This window comes from Ceratotherium simum, chromosome 9 (assembly GCF_057802395.1).
Source record: "Ceratotherium simum simum isolate JZ-2026a chromosome 9, ASM5780239v1, whole genome shotgun sequence".
Classification (NCBI taxonomy): Eukaryota; Metazoa; Chordata; class Mammalia; order Perissodactyla; family Rhinocerotidae; genus Ceratotherium; species Ceratotherium simum.
This window is the reverse complement of record NC_141908.1, coordinates 11,620,231-11,639,062: the sequence shown is the minus strand read 5'-3', so window position 1 is coordinate 11,639,062 and position 18,832 is coordinate 11,620,231. Positions and strand designations below refer to the sequence as shown.

The following is an 18,832-nucleotide window of genomic DNA, read 5'->3' as shown; positions in this document are numbered from 1 at the left end:
ATTTCCACTCTGACCTGCCCTGCCCTCTCCCCACAACCTTCCCCCATGGCCTCCTTGGCCTGTGCCTTGCTGGGCCTCAACACCTGACCCCAGCTTACCTTCCACTGGTCCCCACTGCCTCCCCACAAACTTGCTGGTCTTCCATTGGGTCTCCTCTCTGTCCCCTGACCATGCTTGACCGCCAGCTTCTGGGCCTTTATCCTGCTCCTTGCCTGAAATAGGAAATGCCTTCCCCCTCCCATCCCTCCCATGCAAGTCCAGGCCAAGCGCATCTCCCACAGCCAGCCTCTCCCACAGGCCTCCAGCTGCAAGCACAGCTCTCCTCTGTCTCCCATAAGTGCTCTTTTCAGGTGCCTTTTACCCAACACTTAGCAATTGTCACCCCATCCGGCTGTGATCATTTCCAGCGGTGCACGGCTCATCTCTCCTAGAGGACCACAATGACTTGGGGAGGGTGTATAACGTAGTGGGTCCTGAGTTAGACTTCAGATGCTGAGCCCCATCCTGCCCCAGGGAGCCAGGCCACCACAGCAGAGCTGGGACAGCCTGGACAGCCTGTGGTGGGAGGGAACCATGCTGATGGGCACAGGATCCTAGGGGCTTGCCCTGGAAAGCCCCTCCGAGGGGCCTGGACCCATCTTGTCAAGGAGTGGGGCACTTCTCCAGAAATGCCTGGGGCAGAAGCCTCTGGGCTTGATCGACCAGGAAGAGGGACAGCTCTGGTTGATAGGGAGCCTGCCATGGCCGCTGGCTGTGAAGGGGGACAAGGAGGCCATGGGACACTACGGAGCCACAGATGCCAGCCTCTGTCTCCTGGCCCCTTAATCTTCTTTCCCCTCCTAGTCTGGACTACATTCTGAATTTGTTTTCCTTTCCAGGCCCACCAGGCCCCCGAGGTCCTCCAGGAACCAAGGGAGAGGCAGGTGAGTAGGGGCTAGTGTGTGCACATGCAGCAGGCTTCTCAGAGATAGTGCAGAGGGCTGCCGACACAGCCCCACTCCAGAGTCTAAGCACCCAGGGGGTTCTGTGTGTGAGGGAGCCCAGCCCCGTGCGAGACCCTGGATGGGCTGGGGATGCTGGGAAGTCCCCTGCATCACGGGGAGTGCATCTAGGCAGGGCCGGAGCGTGTGGATGCTCCAATCTCTCCGGTGCTCAGGAGTCCAAGCCTGTGAGCATCACTTGAGAGAGTCAAGCTCATTGGTCCAGCAGGGACTCTAGAGTCTGACACCATGGACTAGCTCTGTGACCTTGGGAACGTTCCCTTACCTTTCCAAGCTTCAGTTTCTTTATCTGTAAAATAGGGATGAGAGTACTTCAGAGGGTCTCTGAGGGATAACACATAATGATTAAAAGCCCATGTTAGTTTCTGCCTTTTAGGCTGTAGCCTAAACCTGCCCAGCCATCTTACAAATGGCCATGGCACAGCTGGGTCAGAGAATGTGGGGCGCTCAGCTGCCCCGCCAGGGTTGGGGCAAGGAGACCCAAACCAGATCCCCTCAGCTGTCACAGTCCGCTCCACGCTCCACCTAGACTCTCCCACCTCTCAATCCCCAGAGGGGCTGAGGCTGCTGAGACATAAAGATGCAAAGACAATAAGATGTTACTAGAGAAAGAGCAGAATGACAGGATTTATAAGGAAGCGGGGAGTAAAAAACCTCAAGTCTCTAAGCCTCCAGGCCACTGAGTCAGAAAGAAAACACCACCAGTTACAGAAGGGAGACTTGTGAGGAGGGAAAATCTTTTTCGAGGAACTAATTTTTGGAAGGAATTTAATAGAAAGGATCCCAAAGAGTCTATTGTTCTAAGTCTCCAGCAGGAGTTTTTCCAAGGGAGTTTTTGCAGGGAGGATGTGCAAACGATAGGAGGAGAGTTTATGCTGAGTGAGGGACAGGCACAGGCACTTGCACACTCACCCACGTGTGCACACACACTTATGTACATACTGTCACACATGCACTCACACGTACACATACACTCACACGCACTCACACTCAGCCTGTGGAGCTCAGGGCAGGGCCGGGTCACCCGGAAGGTGGTGGGTCTCCCTCCCCGCTCTCTTCTCCCGGAGAGAAAGGGAATGGGCAGGGCTCCCGGGACTCACCAGATAGCCCCACGCAGGCCTGCCTGAAAGGACAAGCCAGAAACCCGAGTTGCTCCATCGTTCCTTCGAGAAGGGACGAGGCTGGAGTGTCCCCCTCTTCAGGACTCTGCTGGCATTCACATCACACTCCCTGTCGGAGGACTCAGCATGTCTGTGCCATCTCATTAAAACCGGGCCACCCTTTCTCCAACCCAGACCCCGCCTGGAACCGCACACATCACGCAGATCAAAGAAGAAGGCTGCCGTGCTTCCACAGGGAGTGCGGAGTCAGAGCCTCTCTGTGCCCTCCAACACAGCCCCGGGAATAGTCATGTAATTCAGAAACTCCCTTAGGCCCTCTCTCTCCACCCTCCCCACCTGTCTCTCTTCCCCCTCCCCTCCTTTCTCACTCTCCCTCCTGGACCCCTCAATTGCCCTTCACACTTTCACTGTCTTTCTCCTGTCCCTCCCCCTCCACGGAGCCCTCCCTGACTTCCTCCCACCTCCAGGACACCCTGCACCTCCAGTCTGTACTCCACACTCTAGCCTGTGATCCCTGTGCCCTGCGGGAAGGAACTATTGTTTCTCAATTCCATTTTCTCCCGGGCACTGGAGCATAATTACGCACCTGCTAAGGACCAGGCAGTCATTACCAGCCCCATTTTACAGATGAGAAAACTGAGGCACAGAATGCTGAAGTGACTTTGCCGAAGTCATCCAGCCTGTTGAGTGACAGAGCTACGACTCCAACTACCTTGCCTTAGTCTAAAACCTTCCTTCCACCACCACCTGGGGTGCATTCCCAGGTGCTATGCCACCCTTTGGGAATAGAGCAAACATTGCCTGGAATCGCTGGGGACTCCACAGTGTGTGTGCATGAGTGTGCATGCATGCCTCTGTGTGTGTGTGAGAGAGAGAGAGAGAGAGAGCTTCTGCAGGCACCTTGCCCCAGTCCAGGGTCTAGAATGTTGGCGGATGGCAGAGCCCAGACCACAGTGACTCAGCTCTCCTTTCCTTCTTCACAGGCCTTGAAGGACCCAAGGGCACTCCAGGGAAGCAAGGCGCTGCTGGTAACTTGTGCTTCCTCTGCTTGGGCTCAGTGAGGCCTTGGCCGAGGCAGTGAGCCAGTCACCCCCAGCATCCCCTCCCACACCCAGCCTCAGGGGTTAACACCTCTCACAGTCCTCTTCTCTTGAGTCTTCTGGTATCTCATCCAGACCTCTTGAGAGAGGAGCTAACACATCCCCCAGACTTCCTCTGGGGACCCCTTTCCCCTCTCCCCAGAATGCCCCTGTCCCATTGCCTGGGAACCTGTCCCCAGGAGGATGGCAGGAACCCACTTCAATGGCCATTCCCTTCGCAGGCACCCCAGGACCCCAGGGAGAGAAGGGCAGCAAAGGGGATGGAGGTCTCGTTGGCCCTAAAGGGGAAAGAGGAGACAAGGGAGACAAAGGAGACCTAGGCCTCCCAGGTAAGGGCTGTGTTGGGGGTCGATGCTTGCCGGGAGCCTGAGGGGCTGCGCCCCACCTCTGTGCATCATGTCTATGCAGTGCTCGTGAGGGCAGGGCTGTGCTCTGCTCACGGGCTTCCCGGGAGCACTGATGCAGTCCGTTCTGTCCAGAGAGCAGAGGACAGGAACGTGCAAGCTAAGAGCTACGTGAGGGGGGAACAGTTTCATGCCAGGCACAACTTGTGACAAGTGGAGACACAGGCAGTGCTAGGAGCTCAGAGGAGAGGAAGATGAGGGACAGAAGGGGGCTGAGGTGGGCCTGGGGAAGGAACGGAGACTGGCTGGCAGTGAGGGCTAAGGGCTAAATTCCAGAAGGGGGACTTCAGGCACCTAGAATCCCCCCATGATGGCAGGTGCTGTCTTTAGAGCAGAGCTTCTCAAGCTAGGGGCTGTGGATAAGACCCATACGGGGTGCTTGTTCCAAATGCAGGCCAGGCCCAACAGTCTATATTTCAAAGGCCCTGGATGATTCTGACCCTGGAGATCTGGGGGGCACGCTCTGAGAGGCACTGCCCTAGGGTCTCTGGCCAAGACTGAGCACCTTCCTGCTCCTGTCTCTTGGTCTCTTGTGGCCCTGGGGTGGCTCTGGGTGCAGAACGGAGAATGAGGGCTGCGGAGCTGGTGGGCTTGGTTGCCATCCCTGCTTTGCATCTGTTCACCTGTGACACTGGGCACATGACTTACCCTGCTGAAATTTAATTTCCTCATTTCAGAAAAATAAAGGTAATTAAATTAAAAGAATGATAATTAAATTATACATACCCTGCAGGACAGTTATAAGGGTTGGAGAGCATGTTTTTAAACTCTGCCACATGGTAGGCACTAAATAAGTGATAACCATTAGTAGTAGTAGTATTAGAAATCCTGTAAAGTAGAAAGGAAAGGACTTCAGTTCCAAGATCAGACAGATCTGGGTTCTAACGTGGCTCACTAGCTGTGTGACCCTGGGCAAATTACTAAAACTCTCTGAGACTCAATTTGCTCACCTATAAAAAGGGGATAATAATAGCAACTTTCAATGAGGATCAGTTACAACAGGAATCTGAGACATACAAGATGTGTGATACTGTACCTGCCAATAGGAATTATTTACATGATAAGAAACTGAGGTTCTTGCCTTCAGGAAGACAGCCCTTTGCAGGGACGTGTCAGCCATCCTCAGATATTAGAAAGGCACTTGTGGAAGAGAAAATAAACTTGCTCTAGGTGGCTCCCAGCAGAAGAATGAGGACCAATGGGCAAATGATTCAGGAGAACCAATTATACCGAGGTAAGGGAGGAGGAACGGGTTAGGACTTGGGGCCACCCCAGGATGAAAGGGGCCGAAACTTGTGGGTCTTAGGGGCTAGCCTGCTACTGGGGAGGGAAAGAGTGCTGCAGAATTCTCCTTGGTAGGACTGAAGGGGAATCCTTGCACCAGGCAAATGGTAAGACAGATGACCTCTGAGGATGGTTCCAAAGGTAGCCTTCTGCAGTTCTCTTTGCGATGGGAAAGAGAGGCCCAGACTTTCTCGAGGTGGCCCTGCCAGCCCTACAGAAGGGATGACAGCCAGACCTTTGCTCTCCAGTCCTTTCTCGTGGAGTTTCCCATCCCATACTCACCCACTGCCACATTTGAGGCCATCAAGCCCACATCCTGACTCAGGCCTGGAAATGCTGTGGCCAATAGGGGAAATCCAGCAGCTTCAGTTCCTCAGAAATTAGGGCTCAAATCTACCCCTCCTCTTCCCAGATTTCCTCTCCCAAGACCACAAGATCTCTTTTACCCACTGCTTGCCCAATCTGCTGCCCATGGACAGGGCTAGCAACTAAGAGAGACCTGCCCAGTGGTACTGAGGTTTTCTGCTTTTGTCCCAACAGAGGGGTAGGGCCATAGTGGTGAAGCTCTGGGGGACACACTCCACCTTTAGCTATGATGGCTAAAGTTGGCTCCAGACTCTGGTCCTTCCACTGATTCTGCTCTGCTTCCTAAGGTCGCCCCCTTTGATGGAGACCACTCTCGAGAAACCTCAGTCACAAAATTGCCATAATGTGATGGTCCTGGCTGGCCCAGAGCTTTAGGGCACCAAAAAATTCTTCTAGGGAAATAATTCCTAGTCCCTTCTAACAAGTGCCACTCAGCCCTTCTGCCGAAGTGGACACTCTGAATGACCAAGAACTGCCATCTGTGCTGTTTCTCCCAAGCCTGTTGTAACCAACTCAACTGTCACCAAGTTCTCTATGGTTGTTCTGTCTTCCAAGAAGGAATAATCATTCTTTAAGTATCCAAACCATCTCAAAGAATCCAGTTCCCAAGCCTTCCCCCTAATGTCACTCAAAGCTTAGACCCAGAAAGGTTTGCTTCTTTCCCTCCTCTTCAAACTGTTTTGTCTCCTTTCCTAACTCACTAGAGAGAAGGCTGGCATCCTTCTGAGTCCTCTCCGGCTCTGATATCATGAAAGTAATGGCATGGAGCCTTTTAACCAAATTCCATCCCAACAAGCCAGCCCCAAGGCTTGAGGGAGTTGCTCCAGATGGGACTTGGCTGGTGGTGGGACTTCACCGGCTTCCTGAATACCACCTAAGCCAGCAGGTTGCTGATGAGCAGGCCCTGCATGGTGCAGCTGGCAGGGCCCGTACAGCCTGCTCCCAAACCAAACTCACAGTTTGGGAAGAAGTTGCCTAGCCCTGCCCTGTGAGGAGCGTCCCTCAATTGCTATGCACTGAGCAGTGGCAGAATGGAGGAGGGAGGACCGAGAAGAGGACAGGCTGGGACAAGCCTTGAATGCTGATGACAAGTGGAAAATTTGAAACCTTGGGCACCAGGAAAGCCCATAGCTTAGCCACTGGCAGGAGAATGAGCTGCTGCAATGTTTTTCTTTCCACCGATGCCTCAAAGTTTCTATTCTCAGCATTTGGGATCAGTCTTCTGGAATATTCAGATTTCAGTTTGGGAAGCTTGAAAAAATGATTCCAAAAATGCAAACACTAAAATGAGCCAGGCACCGCTGGTTGAGCCTGGGCTGCAGTCCCTCCCAAGGGGACCAGGGTGCTGACCAGGGCCCTGAGATCCCGGCTTCCAGGCCTTCCACTGCCCATCAGCCAGGCAATGTCACCCCGTCCATTTTTCATGAGCTTACGTCTTGTCTCTGGGGCAAGGTGGTGTGCTGCTTGATGGCAGCTATCATATCTTCCACTTCTGGATGCCAAAGAGGAGGTCAAGGAGTTTGAGTTTGGAATTTGAGTGGGACGGGAAGTGTCAGGGTGGACCTGGCGCCCACGGTTTGCCCTTCTCCCATGGCTGACAGCAACTCCTTGGTTTTTCAGGAAGCAAAGGAGACATGGGCATGAAAGGAGACAGGGGGCTCATGGGACCCCCCGGAGCCCAGGGAAGTAAAGGTGACTTGGGGAAGCCGGGCACCCCAGGTAAGAGACTGCACGGTCAGGTCCATTGGCCTGTAGGTATTCCCTTTTTTTTTCCAGCAGTCTGAGCTAGAGGGAAACAAATCCCTAAAGTCCTTCTTCCTTTTAGGTGTGGCTGGAATTCCTGGAATCAAAGGAGATCAAGGTAAGAATTGTGGGAATCTGGGCATCATTCCAGCTCCCACTGTCCCTGGGCAAAGTCCAGTTCAGAACCTGACTCCACTATCTTTTATTTCATTGTAGTATTAACCCAGAGCATCTGGGGTTTCTTAAGCCTGCAGAGCAGAGTGTGCAGGACAGGCTTAATTGGTATTCCTCTTTAGAGCTTCACCCAACTCTGCCACCCAGGGGTGTAGAGCTGGACACTCACAACCCAGAGTTCCTAGGAAGTCCACAAGCCCCAGACTGCAGCAGTGAAGGGAAGTAATTAACAAATTACTGAGACTGTAATTTTCCTCCCGCTAATAAGGCTACTTCCTGGCTTCTAAAGAGAGATGTTTAAAGCTCCCAGGGAACATATAAGATGTTAGGAGATGCATGCCTCACTGCTGAGAACAGGGGTATGTTGAGGGGGTGGGCAGCCAGGCCCTCTGCCAACCACCCCCAGCTTGCAGTCATTGTCTTAACTTTCAGGACAACCTGGAGTGATGGGTCCTCCAGGCCCTCGGGGCGTGGCGGGATCCCCAGGCGCCAAGGGTGAGCCTGGCAGCACCGGCTCCACTGGGCCAGCAGGTGAGGTCCTCAGTCCTGTGGTGGGCGTGGGGAATGGTGTCTGAAGATCCACCTAGCCTTATGCCCTCCATGGCATCTGTTGTCCAGGACAACCAGGGACAGCCGGGATCCCAGGAGCCCAAGGCATGAAAGGAAGCAAGGGAGACACAGGTAACAGAGGGTGTGGGCAGGTGGGTGAGTGGGACTGCTGGGTGTCAGAGATGGACAGGGGACAGGAGAGCCTCCCAGCAGGCCCACCAGAAGGAGGCAGAGGGTCTCCTGTGCTCTGCCTCTGAGGCACTCTGATTAAAGAGGACACTTTCCTCTGCCAGGGGTAGGTGGGGCCACCTCCTGGTAGGCTGTGGACTCTGGGCCTTTTACCCTTGGGGTTTTCCTGAAGGTTACTGGGAGCCGCCGCATGGGCAGCTCCCACACCCGCTGTCCTTCCGATCCAGCCAGCCTTGGAGCTGATTTCTTTTTCATGGATTGTGTGTCAGTGTGGGAAGGGCTCTGCTACCCGATGCCATGTAGGTGCCACCTGAAGGTCACCAGCAAGGTCTTGCCTTCCAGAAAGGCTCCGCCTGGGAGTGGTGGTCAGGTGTGCTTGACCTATTGGCTGCCTCTTTCTGATCTTATGCTTCCATATTCCCTGGTCCCAGATTTTAGGGTGTCTGACTTTGGGCCCTGAGGCTGTCTCGCCCCTGAGTTTTCTGCTTGCCTTCATGACGATGAGGGCTTTCCTCCCTCAGTTATAAACGAGGAGTCTCCCTATCCCTCCACCCGCCCCTCATGGCCAGACTAATGGTTCTTGACTAAACAAGAATATTGAAGGTAAAACTTGATTTTACCCACAAGGGCACTGTGCCCACTCCCCAGGCCCCCAGCTTGTCTCCCACTGTCTGAGGATAGGGAATCTTGCCCTGCGCTCTGCATCCTGGGAGGGTTTGCGTAATAAGAGCAGCTCCCAACAATGGACGTTTTCACGACGACTCAATGGGATAAGCGCTCTTGTTAGTGCTGTTTCACAGACAGAGATGCAGCCAGGGCTGGAATCCAGGCCCGGCCAACCCACAGCTCGAGGACCTATCCGTTACAATCTATCACGCCATCTTCTTCCCCAGGCAGCCTAAACGTGCCCCTTACCCCTATCAGGGCACTCTGAGGAGCAACACCTTCTCCCTCCATCCCAGTCCAGGAAGGATCAGAGCAGAAGCTACAGCAGCTTCTTCTACTCATAGAAGGAAACACGAAGCTCTCAGGCCCTGTGATGGCTTTTTGTTATTTACCCAAGATCCTGCCCCCATTTCAGCACAGACACCTTTGGCCCACAGTCTGGGAATCATTTTAGCTCCGCCATCGAGTCCCTGTGTATTTGTCGAGCACCTTTACAGGGATCTCCATCAATCAGGCCTAGGGATAAATGCTAACCAGGCCAATTCTGGGAGTTATTCCTTAATTCCAGCTGCCCAAGTAAACATGGTGAATTATGTTTTCAATTTGGGGCATGTGATAGTTACAACTTACGTAAAATGGCAGAGGTTTCCCACACAAATCCAAATGCTTGTCTTGATCAAGTAGCTGATGGTCCACATGAACATCTCAGACGGGAATTCCCATGGGACCGTGATCTGGCTGACTGTAGGCAGGTCTAGACTTCATCCTGAAGTCATAGGTTAATGAACTTTTGGAGAGATTAGATTTCTAAAGTGGGAGAAGGAAGGGTAGGTGGTGAGTGGGAGACAGACCTTTTCATCATAGAAGATAATGCGTACTTTTCAATGTCAGGGTGTTGGTATTCCCCAAGCTAGAGGTACCGTGGTGTTGGTCCTGTTTTGATTATATCAAGCCAGCTTTTCAAACTGATATATTTCCCATTTTGTAAATAAAATCATTAATCTCTCAAGAGAATATCTAGCTGTACTGGATGAAAATAGAGAAATTACAGTGCATTGGCTTGACCTGGGTAACAGCTAGATCTCATTATTGTGCATTAACCATAAAAAAGTAAGAGGTCCGTTTATTATTAACGATGCCTCTGGGCCGGGCACTGTGCTTACAACTTTTCTCCCATGATCTTAGTTCATCCACCCACACACCTGAGTTTCATCATCCCTACCTTACAGCTGAGGAAGCAAAGATTCCCAGCGCATAAACCTTTTCCTCAGAGTCTCACAGTTAATATATGCTGAATCTGGGAGTTAGTCCCACAGCCTGACTCCAAAGTTGTGCTTTTCCAGATTTTGTTGTATAGAATAACAGAGCATAGGACTCAAAAGAAATCAGAATCACCCACACCTTGCACCCCACAGTGGATGGGTAAATCTTGACCTGGTCACCAAGTCTTCCTGCTGTCATCAACGGTCGCTAACCACACTCCAACCCATTCTGGTGGGATGTTTCCCCTTGTTCACACCTCTTGAGAGAGAAGAGCCATCGAAGATTAAAGATGGTGAAGAGGAAACTCCTTCCATTCTATTGGGAAGATAAACTGCATAGTTTATTAAGTAGGGCATTATCATTCAGCACAACTTTCTCTAAAGGAAATTTCCTTCACCTTTCACAAAACAGGGTTTTATCAAACCCCCAAAACTTAGTGTTTTCTAAAAACCACTTATTTTAGCTCTAAATCCTTTAGCCATTTTGAAAAGTAAAGTTTGTTTGGACATGAGGAAGGGCTCACTTCCACTTCCAATCATGGCATTTCTCTTTCTACCATTTCCACCTGATGAAGTGATGTTAGAAGCAGCCGGCACATTTAAGACCCAAAACACCAATCTGATCAGAAATTCTGCATCTTAACAGCCTTCGTATCTAAAAATAACTAGAATCTGAATTTTCTATGTCCTTTTATTTTCCTCTTAGGCAAAGCCAAAGCACAAATCACTTGAACTCTATTTTCTTATCTGTATTTTAAGACTTTTTAAAGATAAGCAACAAAGAATGATCCGTAATCGCAATTAAGCCCTATATCATGAATATAATTTCTCAGTTAATTCCATTCCTCATGTCTAAGTACCGAGTTATTCCAAAAATTTGTTAAATTCTATCAAATCATGTTACTAAATTGTCACTTATAAAACTTTTCCTGTTTTCCTCTAACTTTCTTAGACACATCTGCAGAAGTCTGCATACATCCCAGTTTCGGATACCCTACCCACCATCTTACATCTTGCCACACAGCTCAATTTGTCAGTTATTAAATTAATCCTAAGTTTGCCAGGTTGCAGTTAGCCTGTAAGTCAGGATGGTATTTAAGGAAGTTTCCTAAGGTACTGGAAATTTCCACATTAAATCAGAGTTAGCAGACCTGCACCTCAACTTGGACTTGCCACTGACTAGCTAGGTGACAGTGGGTCGGGACTTAACCTCCCTGGGTCTCGGTTTCCTATTTTGTGGAGTGTGAGGAGCAGCCTAGAATAATATCCAGCTCCCTGCCACCTTGACAGCACTGGCCTAAAATAGGCAATTTCCCCTTGGAGCAGAAACATTCTAAGATTTTAGGCAGAACACCAAACAATAGGAAGGCATGTGCTTTCTAAATAAACTATTTTCTTGAGAGAAAATCATTTCTCTAAATAAACACAATGCAAATAAATATTTTAGGCCCTCTCAGCTTGAGAAGTTTGTGATACCCAGGGACAGCCAGCTTGCTCGTGGTGAAGAGGAAAACCCCAGCATTCGTTCACTGTCCGCACTTGCTTTACAACATGCACTTCTAGATCCTGTTTTCAGCCATTTCTCCCTCTCCCTGATCCAATCAGGATGCTGCCTTGATTTATAGTAATTACCGGCCCCTCCATCGATTAGTCACTGCACAGCCACTCAGCAAGCACCCTCTTAGAGTTCGGTGAGGCTTGGAGAGAAATCACACAAAACTCAATTCCAATTTCCTCCTCCTGAAAAGGGGAGTTATAAAGACAAAACCGACATCCATCATACACATATCAGAGGGCGTTTTATCAAGAGCTGTCAGGTTTTGGGAGAGCTTAGATGGGGAAGGGGCTGTGAGTTCCTCAGAGACACAAATGCTGCCCAGAGGATGCCAGCTGGGAGCTGGTGCCTGAAGATTGAGTACAGTGTGTTTAGGGTAGTGCTACTCAAAATGTGGTCCCTGGACCAGCAGCAGCAGCATCACCTGGGAACTTGTTAGTGATGCAGAGTCTCAGGTCCCCATCCCAGATCCACTGAATCAGCAGCTCTGGGGTGGAGTCTAGCAAGTTGTTTTCTAACAAGCCCTGTGCAGCTGATTCTGATGCACACTCCGGTTTGACTACTCAAGGTGGGCTGGGAGTGTCTTTGGAATGGGGTAGACAGCCCGAGTGAAACTCCAGGGAGGCGCGAGCTGGAAGGCTGGTAGGCAGCTACAGGGCTCAAGAGGAGGCTGAAACTGGGTTTCAACCCCAGCTTCACCACTCACTCCCTGTGTGACCCTGGATAAATCGCCTAGCATCTCTGAGTGTGGACTTCCCCTTTCGTAAAGAGGGAAACGGCACTAGTTTGCAGGGCAGCTGAGAGATGGGACGAGGCCATGTACGTAAAGCCCCTGACATGGTGCCTGGCACAGTGCAGGCAGCAGCAGATGCCCAGGAAGCGAGGGGCTGGGAAGGGAGGGTCTGGTCATGGTGCCATGCACGCAGTGAACAGGGGCTTCCCTGTGGTTCCTGTCTTGTACAGGGTGTTTGCCATTCCATACTTTGGAGGACAGCTGGAGAGGGGCACCTCTTTGCAGGGGGCAATATGGGGAGGTCACAGTTCCTGGGGTCCCTGAACCTTCTAAGGATAGCCGCTGAGGTAGAGATTTCCACAATATGGCGCCCTCTAGGATGCAAACAGAAAGGGCCAAGAGTCTAGATATGGACTGTTTTTCTGTTTAATAACAAGCAAAGACGTATTTCTGAATGTGGCTTCTCTCCCTGATCTTGACATAGGCGATTCAGATGCAGGTGAGCAGAGAGGAAATGTCTGCCACCTCTTCTGAGTGACCCCAGGTCAACAACAAACATTTACAGGGGCTTGCTGGGCAGCAAGGCTGGTGCTCATGCTGGGGCTTCGGCCTCAGTGTCTGAGACGCCCCTCTCCTGGAGGGGAGACAGACACGCGCGAACAGGGTCCATTGGGTCCTTGTGGTACCATTTATTGAGCACTGACATAGACGGCCTCATTTCAGTCTCACAACAGTCCTCTGAGGCAGCGAGGAGGCTCAGAGGAGGAGAGTGAAGCTCAGGGAGAGGGGCACCTTGCTCTAGGTCACAGAAGCAGAAACAAGCCCAGGCGGCTGACACTGGACCGCTTTGCCGCCTTGGGAGGAAGGGCACCATACATGGGTGAGGCCAGAGAGGCCTTCACAGTCAGCAACATCTGACATCTTAGTGGGTTTTAGCAGCTTGATCCAAGATCTCCAGGGGACCACGGCGGGGAGGCATTCTAAACAAAGGGACCAGCGTGCCCACAAATGGCCTGGGGTGAGCTGGGGCCTGTCTGCCAGGGTCTGACTCTAGGGTACCTTCAGCTCTTAAAAGAAGCTCTCTGAGCCTCAATCCTGTCCCTTTCCCTGAAATGAGGGGCTGAATTAGTCATCCTCTCAGATCCTTCCAACGCTTCCTGCTTCTTTCAGTGCCGAGGCCTGCAGGAGCAGCTCCTAGCTCCTGGGCCCTCTGACCCTCTTCCCCAGGCAGTGCTTGGCCTCAGGCAAGTCATCTGAAAGGCTGCCAGGAGCCAGGACTTCCCTTGCTCATTATTCCAAGAAGGGGGCCTGAAGAGGCTGCCAGGCCCCTCGCCTGCCCTCCATTGATCAGCACACAATAGGTGCTCAGGAAAGTCAGGAATTGAAGTGGGAGGCAGGAACTCCCTCAGATAGGAACGTTCCCAGGAATTGGCAAGGAGGGGAGTCGGGTTCCCTGTGGTTTCTGGTGGTCAGCAGGGGTGGTCTTTGGTTAAGGCTGGGCTCGCGCCATGGGAGGGACACCAGGCAAGGGCATGGCGATGAGCACAGCCACTCATAAGAGCCGTTCGAATTCCTGTTGTTACCCTCTAGTAACTGTTACTGCACAGTCAGTAATGAGCTTTCATTTCCCCAAGTTTGTGTAACTTTGAGAGTCCCATTTCTCTGAAATGAAATCAATATTGGCACTTAAAATCGAGAGACCATGATGTTGCTAAACCAACAAATAATCATCCCACACAGTGACCCAGCATGGTGCTGGGAACAGTGGGCTTCCCTGAATGTTCTCTGAGTAAAGGGGTAAATGGAGGGAGGGAGGGAGGGAGGAGGGAAGAGAGGAAAGAGGGAGGGAGGGGAGAAAGAAGGAAGGAAGCAAGGGAGGAAGGAAGGAGGGAGGAAGGAGGGACAGAAGGAAGGAGGGAAGAAAGGAAGGAAGGAAGGAAGGACAAAAGGGGGAAGGGAGAGAGGATCTCTCACATCAGAACCACAGGCAGGGTCATCACCAACGATTGCAGTGATTATTTTTCCATTTTTTGGACCTGAGACCCTTTAGCCACACGAATCTTTGGCCACACTGGGGGCCACAATGAAATAAACCAACAGATGCTACGTAACATCTACTATGAGTGAGGACCCCCCAAAGCTCCTGGTGGCACTGAGCCCCTTCCACAGTCTTTTGTAAATAAAGCTAACTTTATTGTCAAAATCTCTCTCAATTCTTTTCCAATAAAATGCAACAGGAAGGAACGGGATTGGATTTAGACTCCCCATCAGGTTTTCCCTGAACAGAGAAGGCCAGCGGTGGGTCTGGGGTCTGCCTATCCAACCCAGACTTTCACCAGATACATTTCTATTTTGCCCCACACACCGTCCCCATTTATCTGCAGTCTGTCTCCTTTTATGGTCTGCGAAAGAGGCTTTAAACAACCCGGGAGAACCGATGTATCTTTCCATCTGCATTAATCAGACAAAAGGTAGAGGTTGTCTAAGATTAAAAGTGTCTAATATCTAAGTTTTATTATCTTCTCCCCTTTTTTGTCTTTTGATCTTAGGACTTCAAGGACAGAAAGGAACAAAAGGAGAATCAGGAGTTCCAGGTAAAGGGCCGGCTTCATTTTAATTTCTCAGAATGATGACTGGAAAGGCGCGTGCTCGGAGGGCGGGTCCTGTTGACTTTGAGCGCTCCGCTGTGCCCTTCCTGCAGTGTCCCGGGCCCAGGCCGGGTTGAGGCTAAGACTCCAGGCTCTGTCACTCACGCCTCAGATTCTTCCCCGGCAAAACCTGGGGAATGACAGGACGTCAGTGACCTGAGGCATGAAGGGAGAGGGGCAGGGGCTGCGGGGGGCGGGGGGGCCAGGTAAGAAGTGTCGGGAGAGCTGGGGGTCAGGTGGTGGCTTCAGCCACGAGCTGTGCATCTTTCCTCTCCAACCCCCAGGTGGGTTGCAACATCTCTATCTGCTTCCGCACACCTGCTTTGGTTCATCTCGACCTTCCTTTTGGCCCCTCGAGGCCCTCCTCTCCTCCTGCTCTTCTCACTAGACTCTTATCATCCTCCTCGTCTACTAAGCCCTTGGGCTGGTTACTCAGATCGGCACCTTCCACACAGCTTCCCTAGCCTACCCGACACCCGACCCTGAGGAACGCTGAAACACAACTTCTCAGACCAATTTCTTGAGCAGTCTTTCTTCCTCATCAGCTGGATGTTCTATTCCTAATTTATTAAATAGGAATAGGAGAAATGGAGGCCTAGAAACATCCTAGCAAATTCTCCCAGGATGGCTAGAACTTCCACACGATTATAGTCTGGTGAGGACCAACAACCTCTGGAATCCCGTCAGCTGTTTTCACCCGCGTGTTCTCAACCAGCATTCACATGGGAGTCAAGGGAGCAGAGCAGCACCCACCCCCACCCCTACTTGGACCAAAGACACAGGCTGAGCATCCAGACAGCCCACTCCTGGGGGAGACCTGGGAGTTAAGGATTACTCACTCGTTAGACACCGAGGCCCTTGGTCCCCTTGGAAAGCAGAGCAGAGCACCTGATGGAGGCGGTCTCTCTCCTCTCCAGGATTTGCAGGCCTGAAGGGAGAAAAGGGAAGCCCAGGCCTGGCAGGCCTCAAGGGTGCAACTGGACCAGGTGGCCAAAAGGGAGACACAGGAGCGAAAGGTAAGGCCTCTGTTTCTGATTTGTGCATTCTAAGGAGAGGCCCTGTTGTAAGGAGTTTGGGAGTTTTCCGGACCAGAAGGGCAGAGGTTTATTGGTTCAGTGGACAAGTTCTGTGCTGGGACTGCCCTCAGCGCTGAGCACACAGCAGAGAATGGGCCATGGCCGGGCATTCAGAGAGGCAGACTGGTGGACATGTGCCTGCACCGTGCCCAGCCATGCCCCCGGCCACTCCAGTTCCTGTGACTGACCAGATCTTTCCACGAAGGAGATGCTCCCACTCCGTGTCTCTCATGTCCCTCACTAATCTATCTTAAATCCTTCCTGCTGTAGCTTAGGCCTATTTCTTCTTGCTCAACTGTTGGTGCCCGTGGCACATCCAGTCCCCATGACGCCGGGTCACCGGCAAAGCTGGAGGAGAGAATTTGACCTCCTCCCCACCCCTCCCCCCTCATCCCCACTGCTGGCAAAGGAGGGCGAGGGGACCCTGGCTTGGTCTACTGCAAACTGTGTGGTTTTTCTCCTCGTGACAGGATCTCCTGGGCTACAAGGAGCAAAGGGAGAAAAAGGTCAAAAAGGTAATTGCTATTTCTATTCTCTTTAATTTGTGCTTTAGAGTCATTTCTGTACTTGAAAATTGTATGTGTGGTGGGGGGAGAGGCCTTTGTTCTCAGAGAAATTCCTCATTTTGGGGAAAAGCTAATGCGCTTGTCTCTTGAATAAGCCTGCCCATGGCATACAGCCAGAGTGCAGCCATTTTCCTTCCTTCCTCCCTCCTTCTCTCCCTTTCGTTCCTCCCTCCCTGCCTCCCTTCTTTCCTTCCTTCCTTTTTTCTCTTCTCTTCCTTTTTTTCTCTCCACAACACAATACGTGGGTGGCTGGATTTGCAGGACCAGCCACAGAGGCACCTGCTCCAAGGGCGTCATGCCTGCAGGCCCAGGTGCACGGAAGCTGCTGGCCAGGTTGTGTTGGTGCCACAATGTGAGATCTTCTCAGCTCTGGTGAGAGCCAAGCAGGGGGTTTCTGTTCCCTAACTGTAGAACTTCCAAAAACGAAAAGGCAGAGCTTGTCTTCGCACAAAGCCCTGGGCTGCCATCCTCACCTCTCCCACACGTGTGCTCTCACCCAGGAGAGGCCCTGTTAAGTGTGAGGATTGTTGGCTCTGTGAACCGAGGCCGGGCTGAAATTTACTATAATGGTGCCTGGGGAACAATTTGCGATGATGACTGGGATAATTCGGATGCCACTGTCTTCTGCCGCATGCTGGGTTACTCCTCGGGAACGGCCGTTTACAATGTGGGAGCTGGTAAGTGAGTCCTCAACCAGGATCCTCTTTCCTTGAGGTGCTAACATGGGCTTTCTCTCCCTGGTGGGGTGTTGGCACCTTTTGGTTGCGACTCAGCATGGTTTGGGTTAAAAGAAAAGGATTGATTCAAGCCACTGAAAAGTTCTGCAGCTCAGGACCCAGGATTACATCCTTCCAGTTTGGCAGTCCCAGGAGAAAGATGACCTCTCTCCCCCAACAGTGACAGCAAAGGCTTGCTTGGGGCTCTGGCTGGCCTGGCTTGGGTCAGTGTCGGTCCAGCCCTGAAGGCAGAATGCCACCTGGCTGCGGGCGTTCGTGGGGCATACTTCTCCGAAGGACAACTGAGGCACTGGTGCTGGAAGGAGAGAAAAGACGCAGGGCAGGCAGACAAACACGGGGGTGCAGTGCAGCTGTCTGGAGGCTAAAGGCCCGGACTGCCCACGCTCTTGTCATCTGTAAGGAGAAGGTGTGAAGGGAAGAGAAACCAAATCAGAGCAGGGACTCCCTAAAACCAGTTTTGGAAAGATGTCCTGGGGTGCTAGAGACTTAGCCCACGTCTTTCAGTTCTGCTGAACCTTCTGGTTCAAACTTCCAACAAAGCAGTTGAGTCCCCAGGCTGAGACCATTTCTTTGGCCATAAGAGCTGACCTGGCAGGGACCCTAGGCCAGTTCCTCCTGCTGCCACCCCCAAATGTCCTCTCCCCTCACTCCACCACAAAGTGCACACGTACTTTTTAATCTGAGTCCAGTTGGATTGTAAAACACCTTTAAAATACACATTTTCCTTGTATAGATTAAGGCTCCATAGATTGTCACACTAGTATAAATCACTGTAATCAAATAATCCAACTGTTTTCCTCTGGGATCTTGATCTGAAGTCACTTATGTTAGAAGGAAGGGAGTTTGAGGGAGGTGTGAATGTGCTGGTTAAAAAGGCATTTGAGGAAGAGACAAATGCTGGGCGGCCCCTAGGAGGGATTTCAAATAGTGCATGGATTAAGTATTAAATACTCGGATGAGACTTTTGTCAAAGGGTAGAAAGCAGAATGGAGGCTGAGTCATTATAAGAGAGTAAACCAGCAGTCAGCACCTTGGGCCTGTCTACCCCAAATGGAAGCCCCCAGGACAAACTGGTGCTCTGCTTTGACCCTAGTGCTACTTCCCCCTTCCTCCTTGCTTTCTCTGTATCTAGGCACTGGGACCATCTGGCTGGATAACGTTGCATGTCGAGGGACAGAGCAGACCCTTTGGAGCTGCAACAAGAGTAACTGGGGCACTCACAACTGCAACCACAATGAGGACGCTGGCGTGAGCTGCCGCTGACCCCCACAGCCCCTTCACCGCTCTGCTCCCAAGGCATCTGCAGCCTAGATGCTCAAGCACCCGGGGAAGGCCAGTGATCTCGGAGGAGTTCCCTGGGAGCAGCTGAGCAGCATCTGGGGTGGGGTCACCAATAAAGCTCAAAGTGCTACCTGGCAAGGTCATTGTCTGTGGCGGAAATCGCTAGTTCATACCTCCCATCCCATATTGATGTGCCCACTCAATGCACACAACACTTCATGGAGTCCCCACCTGCCCCTGCACACAGGGACGGGGAGTCTCAGCTTATAGCCAGGGGGAGGGGAGGGGTGGAGGGGGGTCTAAATGTGATGCAGAAAGTGAAGACCACCCGTAGTCAAATTTAGTCACGACCATCCCTTCAGTCATTCAGATATAGC

The 18,832-nt window shown here is 51.7% G+C and overlaps 1 protein-coding gene across 1 annotated transcript in view; it reads left to right on the top strand.

The window, feature by feature from the left end:
- Positions 1 to 18,591, top strand: part of MARCO (macrophage receptor with collagenous structure) — a 32,197-nt gene extending 13,606 nt beyond the window's left edge. Inside the window, exons 5-15 of the mRNA XM_087434936.1 lie at positions 879 to 923; positions 3,106 to 3,150; positions 3,444 to 3,551; positions 6,897 to 6,995; positions 7,102 to 7,137; positions 7,626 to 7,724; positions 7,812 to 7,874; positions 14,697 to 14,741; positions 15,713 to 15,811; positions 16,938 to 17,114; positions 18,307 to 18,591. Coding sequence (XP_087291062.1) covers positions 879 to 923; positions 3,106 to 3,150; positions 3,444 to 3,551; positions 6,897 to 6,995; positions 7,102 to 7,137; positions 7,626 to 7,724; positions 7,812 to 7,874; positions 14,697 to 14,741; positions 15,713 to 15,811; positions 16,938 to 17,114; positions 18,307 to 18,437 — 947 coding nt within the window. The 3' untranslated portion in view covers positions 18,438 to 18,591. The remainder of the gene's footprint in view (positions 1 to 878; positions 924 to 3,105; positions 3,151 to 3,443; positions 3,552 to 6,896; positions 6,996 to 7,101; positions 7,138 to 7,625; positions 7,725 to 7,811; positions 7,875 to 14,696; positions 14,742 to 15,712; positions 15,812 to 16,937; positions 17,115 to 18,306) is intronic.
- The last annotated feature ends 241 nt before the right edge of the window (positions 18,592 to 18,832 follow it).